Source organism: Corvus moneduloides, chromosome 13 (assembly GCF_009650955.1).
Source record: "Corvus moneduloides isolate bCorMon1 chromosome 13, bCorMon1.pri, whole genome shotgun sequence".
NCBI classification, from domain to species: domain Eukaryota; kingdom Metazoa; phylum Chordata; class Aves; order Passeriformes; family Corvidae; genus Corvus; species Corvus moneduloides.
Genome location: NC_045488.1, coordinates 17,108,127 through 17,124,500, shown reverse-complemented (window position 1 = coordinate 17,124,500; position 16,374 = coordinate 17,108,127). Strand labels below are relative to the sequence as shown.

Here is a 16,374-nt window from a genome sequence, read left to right as displayed (position 1 = left end):
ACAGAGTTAGGAACACTGCAGTTGCTTTATTTTGTTTTCCCCAGAATAAGGTACAATACTCTGCCATTTGTGTTCAGAGGACTTACACCAGTGTTGGTCTGCAAGCCTGCAGAAGGACAAGAGAAGTTTCATTTTCTAAGGAAAGGAGACACTTTAATGGCACATTTTCCATAAACACACTGTCTGATGAGATATAATTCACATTCATCCTGGAAATGCTCCAGAAACACACAAGATGAGCACAGTCAGTAATCCTCACTGAAAATTACACACAAGGTTTTAATGGTAAACAATTACAACTATGGCACTACAGTACTTGAGAATATCCTAAAGCATGTTGGAATCAGTTGTCAAGGTGCCCATTACCTCATCAGTAGGACACAGACACATTGGTAATGAAACATTGCTGGGGGAACTTCTGAACACCACGTGTTACACTTCCCATTGATTTAGCAAAATCCTCATAAATGGCCTCCTGCTTTTGATACAAGTCTACTGTCTCTGCCTGTCTCAAAGTTTTAAACTCTCCTCTCTTGCTGACATTTGGGAACTGGACATTTTGCAGTTTTGACTGACATAAATCTTGGCTCCAGTTGTGTACGTGGCTAAACAATTACTGACAAAAGGACAACCTTTGATTGGACACATTTTGGTGAAAAATATGCAAGTCTTTGAAGTGTAGAGAGCAGCTGCTGCTTGCAGTGCAGTCTCAAGCAAGAAAAAAAATTCTTGCCAGCTAGTGTGTACTATGATCAGCAGTAAGTAGAAAAGAAACATTTGGCTTAAATGAAAGAGATATTTCCCCCCCCCCCCACAAGCTAGTAGATAAATATAGGATATACAAGCTAGGTTAAAAATGTAATACTAGGCCAGGTGCAGTATATGTTACTGGTTCAGTGCTCAGTTACTTTTTTTTCTTTTGACACCACACTGAATAGAATACAGTGGATAAGCAAAGTTCTCCACCAGGAAGAGAAATACTTGTGTTGCCACAACAAACTGTTCATACTGTCCATCTGGGTTTGCAGTGGGAGAAAGTTAAATTAGGAAAGGATTTACAATGTGTACTTGTTCCAGCAAAGCATATGGCTGAGTCCAGATCAGCACCTGCTGCAAGGACAGCCTGCTGTGATTGCATCGTGATCCCAGGCTGGCCCCATGCAGCCGTGCTGGAGACACCACTGCCCAGGAGCTGCATGGGACAGAGCAAATAGGACAAAGAAAATGCTCAAGTGAGAATGTAATTCTGACCCAAACAATTACTGACGAGTAGAAGTTGATTAAAATAAGTGAATGTTGCTGAAGATTACAAATTTAAATTTCTTAAAATACAAAAAGGCACATTTACATCACTGTTTTGCAAGAACATTGCATACACCTATTTTAAGTTAAACTGCTGCTGGCCCAGAGCTAGTTTGTGTATTTTAAGCTTGGCATTCTCACAGGTAAATTCTAAAGGAATCCAGTCCAAGCAGGATGCAGAGACAATGCAGCTATAGGTGCTATCTATGCAGCTCCCTGTGAGCAGCAGGAAGGGCAGGAATGTGGTACAATGCTTTACCTGTCCCATTTTCTTCCTGTTTAAATATCAGCAACCTATTCTTGTTGGTTAGAAGAAGGGCTCTGCCTGCAAGGAATGGAAGGTGACAAACTATCTAATTTAAAGCAATGACAAGTTCTATTTATTGTTCAACTTAAGACATCCTTATGTATGTCACTGTATCAAATAGTAACTCTGTAGTCTTAACCTGTGTACACATTCACACCCCATTAACTATGCTGAATGATTTCTGCAGTTCTAGATTAAGCCAATTTCTCGCTTTCCTGGTTTAAGGTGCTGTTGCAAAGCTCTCAAGAATGACACTGTACCAAACACGACTGTGATTTGTCTTTACCCTGTACAGCCAGCACGACCCCAGGGCAATGCACTGCTGTGCAGTCCCTGTGCCCCAGGCTGCTCTGAGCTCCACTCCAGCCCCCCCCCCCCCACCGTGTCCTTCAGAGGCATTAATTAAAATGGGTTTCACATCTGGAATTCCAGATGTATTTTCAGACAATTGCATTTTTCTGTTAACACAACTAAAAGCTGCTGTTTGGTGGTGGGACGCTCCATGAACTGTATTCTCCTCTTACTGAGCTTTCAGGAGTGTCCAGCTCCTTGCTTGGCACAAGGGAGCCAGCTAGAAAGGATGGACTGGGGGAACAGATCTGAAATGCAACATTTGTCAAATTTCACGTTTTCTGTCAGATTTCTTGCTTTTGTAATAGTGGTTTTTCTGACTGCCTTTTCCATCATATCAGCTGCCTTCCACTCTTCAGCAGTAGAGCTAAAACCAGTTGGGGGTTTGTTTTAGCATGGTCTTTCTCCATTACATAGCCAGGTTTTAGAACCTGCACCATGCCTCCAGTGTTCACCTAGAGACTAAACAAAAGCCTGGGCCAGTGTGTAAATGGCCACAGGAGCTCCCTGAGCCTGCTCCAGTCACAAGCACGTGGCTCAGCTCCTCCCCTCTGAGGGCTCTGCTGTGAGAGACTTGAGCATCCTCCCTTGAGTTTGATTTGAACTGATAGAACAATTCCATATAAAGCACCTCAAACACCATCTGCCTCCTCCTGCTTCCAAGTGAGCTGCAGGCATGTAACAGAGCTGCATTTAGACCTAAGCCTGTTCTCACAAACCCCAGCCCCTGGGGCTGTACTTCCAATTCCCACCAGGAACAAAGGGGTTCTACTTGGGATTCTACTGCCAGGAAGTCTCCCAAATTTTCAAGCAAGTGTTCACGGTCAAATTTCAGGATGACAGTCTAAACCAAGAGATGTCTAATGCAATTCAGGTTCAGTTAAAAAAAAAAATCACATATCTCAACATAATTTAGGCAGGTAATTTTAAGATAATTGTTTTAAATTTGAAGGGGGTGGGGGCAGAGCATTACTTGAATTCAACTGCAGTATTGATACAGTTGAACCAACTGTTCATTTACAATGATTCCTGAAAGTCAGCAGCCTGAATACACACCAATATAGCAGCAATGACCTGGTCTAGTTAATGATGCCACATCACCTCTCTTCTGCAGACAAAGAATGATTGGTCAGAGGTCACTGTAAGTTTCTTGCACAAGGGGAAATAGTACGTGCAAACAATTCCTTGATTTAAAGAGATTAAATCATATCTACGTAACAGCACTGAGAACAGCACAAAGTTGTATTGCTCTTCATGATCAGAAGCACATTTATCTTTCTTGTATGGACGACAGAAAGTTGATGTAAATGTGCCTTTAGAAAGTGAGAACTGAAAACATTAATATAAAAAAGTCAAATAACTATTTCATGAAACTATATATATAAAAATTGAGTTATCACAGCTAAAGCAGCAAATCAAAATCTGCTGAGGTTTTCTGGTATAACTAAAAAAAAAGTTAGTTTGTGTCCAAGTTCAGTAAGTCAAATGCTACCATTGACAAAACAAAACTAAAACCCACAAGAGGAAATTGAAAAGTGCACAATGAAATTAATAAGTCTTGGATCAAGTATTTATGGAAAAATGGAAATGTTTGTCCGGTGAACTTGATAAGTAAGAATGCAAAGGAGGTATTAAAGTTTCTCTGCTCCAGGCTTGGCTTGCCGCTCCACGTAGAAGAGGATGTAGGCCTTGGCCTTGCCCACGGTCTCCTCGTCGGTCAGGGTTACAGTACTGTCGTTGAAGTGGAACCAGCGGCCCTCGTGCGCCGCGTACGCCGTGTAATGGCCTGAGCCAACGCTGTCGGGGCAGGGAGAGGGACAACGGTCAGGGACACACACACCTCACTGAGGCACCTTCTCTTGGGGCTCAGGGGCTGCCAGCAGCCTGAGGAAGGAAGATACTCACAGCCCTCCACAGCAGCTGGTTCCCTTTTTGAGCTGTGGGGCTCAAAGTTCTCCAAATCCAAGTTTTACAAGAACACATTCTCCTGTCCCTACTACTGTTACTCTCAACAGATCTGTCCAGGGCTGGGAAAAGTTAAAAGACTCCCGGTAACTTTACTTCAAAATATGCCCAGCAGCCCATATTTGGGCCACAGTTGTTCCAACCATTCACACACGCTTCTGTAGTACAAATGCAAATATACCTTCCAACATGAATAAAAGAGGAAAAAAGATTCCTGTTTTGTAGTAAGCATTTCAAAATAAGGCATTAATTTCTGGAAGGCCTCCTGACTCCTCCTCTTGGTTTAAGGCTTTTCATTTGTAGAGGCACTAGACCTATTTTCATTTTATCTCACACATGTAGTCATTAACCACAAAGGCTGCCATGGGGCATTCACAGAACTGACTCTGTTGGATCTATCTAAATTAATTCAGCTCAGCTCCCTGCCAGTTTATGAACTACAGCTTACTTCCCCCAGTTAAATTACATTCCCTAGGGACAGAAAGCCCTTCATTAACTCTGCATGTACCTCAGTAGGAGAAGGTGTGTGCCAGGAGGACAGGCTAGCTCCATGTACTCACCCTGAGCCATGATGCACAACCACAGCCACAAGGTCATACAGGCAGCTCTCCGGGCCACTGTTTTCAGGCTGTGGAAGGAAAAACCGAAAACTCAAATCTCAACAGCACGCATTGTAATTTGTAATAAAGACATGTCATGGAACAATTCCTGCAGGAAGCATCAGTAAGTCTTCTTACCTCTAGCAAGTAGCATTTCATGTCTAGGCCTCGCAAGGGAAACTCAACATAGGTATCAACCTTGTTTCTCAGATATGCTGTCCAGTGAAAACGTTTCAAGTGTAAGCATAGCACCTTCAGGGGGACAATTACGAAAGGTGTGTTAGAGGAGGGGGCTGAACTCAGTGCTGGACACTGCAATAGTCAGAGGGAGGGGGAGGTCTTGGCTGAGCCAGTATTTGCTTTGACATTTTGTCACACAGTTGCTTCTCATGCATATGCAAACCTTTGGTAGTTTCTGAATCCAGAATTTTTTGGTGGACTTCTGTTTCTTTTTGCATTTGTGACACATATACAGCTCTGTCTCATCAAGTTCTTCCAGGTCTGTAAAACTGCGAAGACAATCTAAAAAAAGCAGATACATCAAGTGAGCTTTGTAACATGAAATACAACAAATACAGCAATGAAAGTGTGCTCATCTGCTGCAGTCGTTCTAGTCATAGCCTACTAAGCAGCAAAAAAGCTGTGTAATAATGTTTTAATACAATAACATGTTATAACATGCAACATTCCCTGTTCCTGAAAGCAGTTAGAAGTAGTTTGAAAGAATAAAACAGGCATTCACAAACTCTCCCTCTTTCAAACAAGATTCCATCCAACATTCAGCACAGCTGCTTTCAAACAAAGATAAATTACTTTCTAACATTAAATATTCAACTTATAAAGCTTGTTTGGCTTTAAATACAAAGTGAACAGACACAACAACAGGGTCTTGTTGAATATTTCTTGATTTTTCAGCAAGTATATTCAAAAATCTGTAAAAATTAACATCCTGTAAAAACCAAGGTCAGTACCAGCACTGCTGCCCAACCTGCTGAACTGCACTGATGTGATTTAAATGTAGAACCCCCAAGAGCCACCCTCACTGTGGGCACGGGCCCATGCTTCCAAGGACAGTGCCCTAGCAAATACCCATAGGCAACACTGCAGCTGAGTGGTTGGGAAGAGTGAAATACGTTAGAAATACTCTGACTAGAAAGAAAACCCCTTAGGCTGGGGATGATTTCGTTAGCCAAGCTCTCTTACCTCGTAGCGTGCACATTGGTCCACTCTCTTGGTTTTTAGTACGTTTATTTCTGAACTGACTTGGAATATCTAGCGAAAGGTCTAGAAAAGCAAAGATTTAAAAAACAAAATTAGGGCTGAACAGAACAATGCCTGGTCTTTTCAGGTTGAAACTCTGGGTCTGCCATGTGACATCTAAAGATATCAAGCTTCAGATTTATTTTTCTGCTCCAAGTCACACGTTACTTGGAACACTAGAGGCACCTTACCTAGGAACGGGTCAAACTTTCTAGATTCAGTCCCACATATTAGGCAGTTGACTTCATTTTGAAGAATGCCTCCAAAAATGGCAGTGACAACAGTAGACGCTCCATTTCTAGACAAAGCACATCAGAGAAGTACAGTCAGCCAGACGCCTGAGCTCAATTCGCAATACCTGGCCCATGTTTGGTGCTCACACCTCCCGCTGCCAGGCAGAGCTGACGGACCAGGGACTGGGTGCTCCAGGCAGAACTGCCCACTGCAGCTGCCCAGGGGCACATTACACGTGTGTGGTGGCTACACTGCTTTATCCTGGACCTGAAGAAAGGGTGAATGAGCATGCTCTAAGCAGATGCTCAAACTGCCAGTGTTGTGGTGCAGTTGGGTGCATTTCTATAGTGGAGCTGTACCTGATGCGCACATGTGTCCAAGATTTTAACGCTGTAATTAAGGCTTTATCTGAAACAAAAATTCTTTCTTAGGTAGGTCAAGCATATTTTTGTTCTAACTCTACGCACTTTCTTACATGTGCTTTTGACTTCTTTGAGCACATTTTTGCACTTCACTGCCAACAGCAGCTTAAGTTGCATTAAGACATGATAAACGATGTGCAATGTCAGCGTTATTCTCTAAGCTTTCATTACTCCCCTACTTAATTTTTTTAGCAGATTATGTAAAGGGCCTGCTTCTCATAGTCCAATCTAAAAAACACACAAAACAAATTTTAAGTTACTTTATTATACAACTCCTGACCTTGCTACTTTGTGCTAGCAGACCTGACACTAAGGCTTGCAGAAACCTGTGTTCCTTACCTGAACTCCACCTACATCTCTACAGCTCCTCTGAATGCTTCCTGAGCAGGAGGAAATAGCTCCTCAAATAGACTGGTGCACAAGAAGAGAGCATTCACAGCCTATTTATTACTTTACTGGAGGCATTAAAGTGCACATGACCTCACCAGAAGTGCAGCTTACCCCATCTCACTGCATTTGAACAGCCCTTCTCAAGACAAATTTACAGTAGAGAGGTGAACAAAGGTTAAATTCTCCTTGGATTTTGACATTCAGAATGCTGACAAAACAAAAACAGTTTAGATTTCAAATACATGTCAATTCTACAAGCATTTTAAGATTCTTCTGGGGGATTTTTAAGCATCAGCAACACAACATAAATGCAGTAAAGAGCACAGTCTGAACTCTAGGCCTTCCCTAACAAAGCATCTATAAAACCCTGCATCTCAGGCCTGCTTACGCTGTCCTCATCAGTATAGAAGGGAAAACCCGAACTCAAGTTTTCTGCAGGGAATTAAGGACTTAGGGACTAAATGTGCAGGCTGATCTGACAACTTTCCTTCCTGAAGCAAATACAAGGTTTTCTCTCTGTGAGAGTTTCAATCTGAGAGAAAACAAAGTTGAGAAAAAGTTCAGAAACAACAGTATTTTGAGATGTACAGAAAGAGGAGTGAAACACACAAATTACACCTGTTTCAAAATACACAGTAGCATGAAAATCAAAATTATGCAGCAAAAAAAAGCACCAACTGTAACTGTCAAGTGATACACAAATATAACAAGATCATCTGCAGAAAAACTGACTTCAAGTTCCAACTGCACTGCTCAGTCATCAATCCAGGAGGTCTGCTGACAATTTAAATATCAAAATCCTTGGCCACCGTTTTTGCTCCTGCAGCAATAAGGCTATCTATCTATCACTCTAAGACAATGATATTGTCTGGGGAGAAGAAGGAATTCTGTGGGGTATAGAAAATACAGTCTTTTATTTCTGAAAGACTAATGAATTATAATGTCTTTACAACTTGGCCTGTATGCTCACTCACACCTATGAAAAGTGCTGATCTAAGACACTTCCTTTTGAAAGGACACATCCTAGAGAATGCTCATCTTTATTACCACTGCCTAAAGTTAGAGGCACTAAGGAAAACTTAAAACAAGGAACACTGAATCTGAAATTTCAGTCACCACATGCAGACCCCTGTAAAGGCACGAAGGCTTTGAAGAAATTAAAAACCGCTTCTTACATGCAACATTTGTTGCTTGCAGACAGGTTAGAATTTTCTTGCAAGATTACTGAACGTGAAACCCCATTGAAGCCACCCTGGAGTTCCAAGTGTAGATGGTCCAAAAGGTAACGCATGAACTCGTGGGCATCCTGTTGCTGGTATCCCCTTAAGAGAAAAAGAAACAACAACAATAAAATTGCTTTAGAGACAACACACAGCAAGCACCAACATCACAGGATAAAAACCTCTGCTTGTTTAATCATACTGAGCAGACTTTTCATATGCACTTGGTACCAAGAAAGTTTTCCAAGTAGCCTCTGGAAAAGCACAGCAATGTCCTGACAAATTAAGTGATTCTGGTCCTTTGCAGCTCGTGCTCTCTGCATGCCTCTTTTTGCGAATGGAGAAACCTTTAAGAATATACAATTTAGATAGGAAGAGAAAACACCAGGGAGCAGGAGACACCTGCCATGTGCTCACACACTGAGCTAACAGAGCTGCCGTGTTTTGAACTGGCCTCACCAGCCCCACCTGTGCTGGGGCACCCCAGGACTGTGCCCCTGTTAACTGAAATACACAATGGATGGTAGCAGCAGTGGCTTCTCCTCTGTCTCCTTTGGTACCGACTATGTTTGATTTGGACCTCAGCAGAACTGCTTTGAATCTCATTCAGACAGGGCACTATTTGTCCCTACTTTGAATCTGCTGCAGATTAGGGTCAATATATTGTTATCTCAAACCTGGTAAGAGTCAAAAGAAAGACACTACAAAATGTATTGTTCATGTGGGATACAGAGTCAGTATTTCTGAGTGGTTCTCATTCAGTCACTGATTCCACTCACTTTGGCAGGTACAAGTGTTTGCTTGACCGTTTGTTTCCCTCCTCACCAAAGGCAGGAATTTAGTCTCTAGGCTTGTTTTCTACATGCATCTTTCAGCACCAATATGAAGTCTGAGATAATTTGGATGAGAGCACCGTTTCTTCTGTGATGAGATCTAAAGCCCTGCTTGGAGTTGCACACTTCCACTGCATAACTCACACACCATTTTCTGGGAGAGGGAGGTAATAGTGGGGTATTCAGAGTATCTCTTGAACATTTTGATTTGGTAGGACAAGGCTGCAGTTTCACGTGTGCTGTGCCATCAGCAGCAACGCTGCTCAATCACCATTATTACTTCACCACTAACAAACCTTAGCAAAAAGAACAGAGAAGCCATCAGGATAAAATGTGCCTTTTAAGTTATTTAAGCTAAATCATGCATCAAATTCAACAAACAACTGCTGTTCACTTGCCGTTAAGCTGCACACTGAGACAAAGCAGGAGAGGATACATAGTGAAACACTGAAAACTTTGTGCAACACTGATGTAAGTACGTGCAGGTTGTTGTAGGCCAAGCTACAGAAATCCCTACCCACCAAGAGCTGGCTTCCCCTCTTCCTCCTATCCATTCTTTCAAGCTGTTTTATCAGGCCTCCCTCCCCTTTTCCACCTCACTATCCCACCTAAGTGCTGGCAATAACTGTCAGGTAGAAATGTCTGGGAAAAACAAATGTGTTTTTAATTCAAGTGCTCACGGGAGGGAAAACCCCTAAGACTCATGGCAGAATATCCAGAAGTGGAGGGAAATGAGAATGGACTTGGTGCAACAGAAATATGCAATGTGCGGCTGATGTGCTTAGTGAGGAACCCAGATAGGTCCTACGAAAGTATTGCTAGGAGATAACTGAATAAATATTTTCACCTTACAGTATTACAGTAATGCTTTCTTTCACACCAACAGCTTTAAAATAAATCAATGAGTCTGTATATAGACACATGGGCAGCACTGCCTATCTTTTACAACAGAAAACCCAGCACACAGAAAACACTGCTGTGCTTCAACAGGTCACAGTCCTGTACAGCCAAAATAGGATTTACTGTCCCAAAGTTGCAAAATAATTATACATTTGTTAAAGTAGTAAAACCGAACTCTGCTTCAAAGCTGCATGCTAATTGTGCATGACTTTGAAGTTGCTGAGGTAACACAGGATTTGCTTAGTTTACTGAATACAGATTTTTTCAATAACCACATAAGCAACCACATTAAACAACTGAAGATTAAATTTATGGAAAGTCTTTGCTTCAGACACCTTTTCGACATGAAATTCCTCATAAAAGAGCTTGGCACACTTGCTCTGCAACAAATAAACCTTTGGAATCACTCCACAATGTTGGCTGTGCTGCCGGTGCATGTATTTATACTTGCATATAAGTATGCTAATTATAGATGGAAAATTCTTTGGATTTGTTAAAAACCATAATTACAGATACAGATCTTTAAAAGGACACGATGATATGGACAATGCACTGTTTAAAATAAATTATGATGTTAAAGCCCTTCAGCAAAAAGCAGAGTTACTCCAATAGTCTGCTTATGTAACAAAACTGATGTCCATCCACCTGAAGCAATTCAATTCAAGCCCACCCCTAGCACTTTTTCCGAGTGGCAAGAGGATAGGCTATAAACAGGACCAGTTACCAGGAAAATAGAGCACACTATTTATACAGCAGTAAATCAGCAAAACACACATCTTGCATCTTGGCATGGGGCTGCAGAACTGCCCTGGCATGCAGCACAACAGCAGTCAGGGAGCAGGACCTGCACAGCAGCAAGAGAGCCCAGAGGCCCTGCAGTTGTGCCCCTAGTAACTACAAATGGCATTTTCTACTCCCTGCTGCAGTGTGAGGCAGAAGGGCATGGAGGGCAGCAGCAGTTTTTTCTATAACCCTCCTCAGGGGAGAGCAGCACTCAGAGTCCTTCACTTTCACAACTGAAATCTCGTTGGACTAAAACAACGGAACCGATTGCCAGCTGCTCCTCCCCTGCCCCAGCACTTCAGGCTCCAAAAGCACACCCCAAAGTGGCTGCTGTGCTGCCAGCAGGCTGCTGGTTCCATCTTTCTTCCACACATCCCTCCATCCACCTTCTCCTCCCCATCTCCCAGGGAGCACAAAAGACATATCTGGAATTTCAGCATCATTAGCTTTTACCAGGTTTAATTAAGCACTGAACAAATTCAAATTTTCTCCCTGGATCATGTGGGAGTGGGGACTTGTTAAAAGCAGCTGACACTATTCTCCATTTGATTTTATGAGTTCCCTTATCCATTAATCATGGACATGCTCCCAGAAAACTGGGAATAAAAAGGGAAGAAGGAGAACCCCAACAAACAGCACTTTTTCTTTTAAAAGCTGTGATAGAATCCACAGTGCTGAAAATTTGCTTGAGGAACTTCAATGAACAGGTTCCTCACTTGGTCTAACAAGAATTATAGAGAAGACTGTAATAGGGAAACTGGTCACAGACAGTAGGGATGATGTTTGTTTGCCTACAATGTTTTGGTCGCTGCTTGCAACTACTGGTATTAAACTTCCTTGATTCTCATAAGCCAAGTGAAACATAACTGGCAGTGTGAAGAACAGAATAAACAGATCTGTGGTTTTGGGTTACTCATTGAGCAGATGTGTTCACAGCATCTTTTCAGCACTGCTGGAGATATAACAGATAAGAGAGCATCTTTACTATCTGACAACATGGAGCAACTTACCTTCATCACAATATATCCTAACAGGTTTCAGTGCTCCTTTGAAAGAGGTTCGGGGGCCAGGACAGGGAGACCTTGGAGAGGAACGATACTTGGGTTTACTTGGGTAACCTTTTTCCCTTTATTGTCTGTTTTGTCAGTATGGGCACAAAATGCTTATTATGCACAAGATTTTTCTCTTATAGCCCTTATTTCATGTCCAGCTGCTGGATACAGTATTTTGAGAGAATCAAGGAAGTTTCAGCCAGTATGTTTGCATTTAGGCCTGTAGGTGCTGTCTTTTTTAATCTGACTACATCACTTTCTTATTGCAGCCAAGCCTGGGTCCTGTCAACACCCTGGCACTTGGCACTTATCTACCAGTCAATAGCTTGATTCTTTCGGAGCACTGGCTCAAAGGTACAACTACCACTGTTTCTCATTTGAGATCTCTGTCCTCTCTGACACTGCTACATGTGGTAGAATGGCAGAAGGAAAAAGCGAGCACTACTGACGAACACAAAACTGTTGGTCAAAGCAAAGATCATTTTCAAAGCACGTTTGTAGGCCTATGGAAAGCTGTGTAGAGTGCATCCTGTGGATGCAGCCCAATTCAGAGTAGGACACCAGCAATATGTGGTTGCAATCAAGAATACTGTCATTTAAAAAAAAACAAACCTTACCTAAAATTTGGCATTATTTTCCAAACAACGTAAAATAAAGACTCTGGACTAAATGCAGTTTGGCTTCCTTGCCATAAAGCACAGAGTGTCTTTCTGAATTCTTCCACAAGTGAACTGTAAAGAAAGTAAAAGCTGGTGTTTAATGTGGGTTTGTGTTACAGTCCGTTAGAAGTTTACTTTTTCAATGGTGCAAGTATCAGAAATTAGCTGGGTTAAGACTGTAATGACTGCGTAAATATCCTTTCCAGTACCTTCAAAGATTTTATGTCCAAAATCCTACCCATAAGGTTGAAGACACACAGCTTAGGAAAATTACATTTCAGATGTTCAGGACTCACATGAACACCTACGCACTGTTTGCCATTTTAGTGCAGACTCTGCTAACATCATCCCTTTAACATTTGCTCAAACAACCTACAGATCATGAATCACCTACTCCTGAATTTATTTTGTAGTAGTAGCAATATGTTGACTTGCTTGTCACATCTCCATGGCCCTATTTCAGCTGGAATTCAGTAGCATAATGTCTGCAGCACATATAAATAGGACTTCTTAACGTGATTTAACATGTACGCTCCAGCACTACCTGCTGTATGTGATTGCCTCTCCCTGCAGCACCAGACCTGTAACAGCAAGCTGCAAACGATACAAGTTCCTTTCTTTGTAGACAACTATTCTTCCGTGACTCGGTCCCCTGTGAATTGTGCAATATCAGAAGTGTACAGTGACCCCAGCAGCCCACATTTGCTGTTTCCTGCACAGCTCAGAGCTCACAAGGCACACACAGCTTACACATTGTTATCCCCCTGGCTCCTGGTGTGGTAAGTTCGCCGCCCTGCCGTCTTCCCATTCCTCAGCTCCACCGCAGGTAACTCTTTGAAGTAACAGCAAAACTGCTGAATGTTACTAGGAAAAAGGAAATAAGAATGAAATCCTTAAAGGGCGGAGAAAAAGGAGAATATTATGTATTCTGGAGCTAGTTCTTTTAAATGCATAAACACCACTTCATGCAGTAATAGAGGATGGCAATTACAAACAGTTCAAGAGACAAGAAATACTGTAGCAAATACTCATCTTCTGTAACCAACTGAGCAGATCTGAAAATACCATTGTCATCCCAAATTCCTAAAATAATTACATTTTGGCTCTGCTTTGACTAAGAGATACCCTGCCAGACTGAGCTATCATTTCCTAACAACCCAGACTACATCTGCTGAGGAAGTTAATGCACTTCACCGGCCTCGGCAGTGAAGGGGCAGTCTCCTGTTCTGCCCAGGACATGTCGGGTTTCTTCTGGAATGCTACACCACAGGATGTGCCTCACACCATGAAACACAACTTCATCAACCCACACACACCCACTCCTGCAATCCAGGCACACTTCTGTCCAGTGGGAACTTGCCAAATTCACCTGCCCAATGCTACATCACACAAGCCCCCTGAGAGGGGTGGGAGAGCTGTGGAAAGGTACCTGAGCGACTGAAGGATTGCATTCATGAAACAAGTGTTCCCCAGGTTCCGGAGGCCTGTGGCACAAAGGGCAGTGGTGCTTCCCTAGAACGAGAACAGTTATGTTAAAGAAAGATTTATCATTGCTCCACTACTTCCCTCCCTCCTGAGTCATCACGGTTGGATCAGCACAGATTTAAACAATAACCAACTACACTGAGTGCAGCCGCAAAGCCAAAGCAACCACCTCAACAGCTCCAACTGCCTTGAAGCTCCATCTTGACACAAAAACTGCTTCTTACTTATTCCTGTCAACAATCTTTTCCTGTGAAAATAAATCTAGAATAGGACAACACAGAGTTAATCACAGGCTCTTACTGACAAGGATTTGTGCGTGTATATGTTAAATATTCACACTCCAATAGTGTTCAGTAAGAACTGGACAGCAATTTCCCTAGTGCCTTTGAAAAATGAAAGTACCAATCCTCATCCATCTTTTCCCATGTCTAATATGCAGTGTGGCCACCTCCAGGTTGATTTTAAGTCACCAGCACTAGTCTGAGTCTCAGTGGGGTTTTGTGGTATCCAGAAGGCTTTTTGAAAGACAAGACAACAGCATTTATTTGGGGAATAAACAGTCGAGTTAGACTGTGCAAAGAAAAGGCAGAGTGTTGAAAAAAGAGAAGCAAAATATACACCATTTACAGCCTAGAACAATGAACCCCCAGACAGGCTTGCTTTTTGACAAATTATCCCCAGGTTGGGTGGGGAGGAAAGGGAAGAGAAATGTGGACAAAGTTGCATTTATGATTCTAGAATCTGCAACTCTTGGACACATTCCACTGTCTACAAAATATCACATTGGAAGTTCATCAAATTTCTGGGTATTCTTCATTGTTCTAACATAATTTGAAAGCTGGGCTATTTTTTAGTATCTCAAAGTGCAATCACCACAGTGTCCTGAGCATATTCTTTTCTCACTCTTGCCCCAAGTGCCACAGCACTAATGCACACAGCAGTGCCCCTGCAGTTCTAGATAAGGATTCAACATGCCAAAAATAAAAAGATAATCTGTTGTTAGAGGCAATACTGAAGTATTAATAAAACTGACAAAACAGCACTAAGTAAGAAGAATAAAAGCAGCATTTAGTTCATGCTTTCTAATTCTTTCTTCTCCTTATCTAAATGTTGCCTGGAATTTTTCTTCTGGTTTTTACTGGCTTTGAGTTTTTTAGACAATGATGCTGTGTACTGCCATAGCAACAAAGCCCCACTATTTCTCCCAGGCTTCCTCAATCTCTGCAAGACTGGGAAAGTACAAGAAGCATAAGCAGCACATTCAGATAACCCTGAACTGGTTATAGTAGTGCATTTTTTAAAGCAACTAAACCCCTCCACACTTTACCAAGCAGCAAGTGACTGCTTTGCTCCACCCTAGGCTCTTACTCCCATTCACATCCTCTTGGGCCCTTGTTCCTATGGCTGAAGAAGCTGCTGCTCCAGCTCCCTTTGGTGACACTGCTGGCCCACAGCCCAAGAGCTCTGCTCCATCTCTCCCTCATTTTCCCAAGGGTGAAAATGAAGCAGTTGAATACAGCTGGGTCAGAATCTTCCCTCTCCACACTCAAAATCTGGGAGAAATTATGAAAATTAGGAACTCTGTTAATCCCATCTGTGCAAAACAGACATTTGATTTGGGACATTCTTTGTCTGGAAGAAACTATGCTGCCTGTCAGCCACCTAGCCAGGGCTGGATCCTCCTCTCCTGGGTGCTATTCTGCAGATCTGAAGCTAAAATAGCAGGAAGATGAAATGAGGAGAAGAAAAGCTTAAAAGCAGTCCATAGTTTCTCTTGAAAGCCAGTTTTACTAAGCTCTTTTAAAAAACTGGTAATATTTTTTACTTTTTCGTAACAATTATTCTTAGTCTCCCCTCAAAAGAGGGCACCTCCTTCTTTGCCTTCTGCACCTGGGAGAATAAAAAAATAAACAAAATACAAAAGCCCCTTGTGTGCTCAGGAAAGAAAAGCTCCACCTTGACATGAAGCCCTTCTAAAGCACAGGGAAGCTCACAGTGTACATCAGCAGAAATGCAGCAGTGTATCAACCATGCTTGTGTGTGAAGGGGCTTTTCTAGGTGTGTGGCCAGAAGATGCTAAAGTGCACCAAGCAGAATGTGGGTCTAGGCCAACTATAAACCTCAGCAGGTTTACAAAAACCCTTTAAACTCACTGTACCAGATCTGTTATACTTACATTTACTTTCAATAACTTGCTGTTCAGAGATGAGTTTTCCAATAGTTTTCTTTTCCTATGTCTGTCTGATGTAAAGGCTGAACTGTTGGAAAGCAATTAAAAGAGGTTATTTACCACAAAAACAAAGTATTGTGTGGAATGGACTAGATATAATCAACTCATGTTTAACGGAGTGATTCCATCTGTCACCAGTTGTCACTGACAGCAAACAGGCTCCCCATTGCTGCAGAGTCTGAAAATGGGCTGCACCTCCCTCGGGGCACAGCCCCATGGCCCACCAGGGAGTCAGAGCAGGATGTTCTGCCCAGGGATGTGTGCCCTCAAGCATGGCCTTATTAGCAGCTACTTAATCATCTAAAATACTGATCTTTTTCCTAGGTCAAAGAAATAAAATACTTCTGTCAGGAGAATCATCTAAGTCTTTAAGAATAGAACT

General features: G+C 42.2%; 1 protein-coding gene across 1 annotated transcript in view; it reads right to left on the bottom strand.

The window, feature by feature from the left end:
• Window positions 1–6: 6 nt before the first annotated feature.
• USP3 (ubiquitin specific peptidase 3) overlaps window positions 7–16,374 on the bottom strand; it is a 40,977-nt gene continuing 24,609 nt past the window's right edge. Inside the window, exons 5-15 of the mRNA XM_032122735.1 lie at window positions 15,939–16,020; window positions 13,707–13,789; window positions 13,028–13,141; window positions 12,236–12,349; window positions 8,006–8,152; window positions 5,976–6,082; window positions 5,728–5,808; window positions 4,928–5,046; window positions 4,663–4,776; window positions 4,486–4,553; window positions 7–3,757 (exon numbers count right to left, since the gene is read on the bottom strand). Of these exons, the coding sequence (XP_031978626.1) occupies window positions 3,592–3,757; window positions 4,486–4,553; window positions 4,663–4,776; window positions 4,928–5,046; window positions 5,728–5,808; window positions 5,976–6,082; window positions 8,006–8,152; window positions 12,236–12,349; window positions 13,028–13,141; window positions 13,707–13,789; window positions 15,939–16,020 (1,195 nt within the window). The 3' untranslated portion in view covers window positions 7–3,591. The remainder of the gene's footprint in view (window positions 3,758–4,485; window positions 4,554–4,662; window positions 4,777–4,927; window positions 5,047–5,727; window positions 5,809–5,975; window positions 6,083–8,005; window positions 8,153–12,235; window positions 12,350–13,027; window positions 13,142–13,706; window positions 13,790–15,938; window positions 16,021–16,374) is intronic.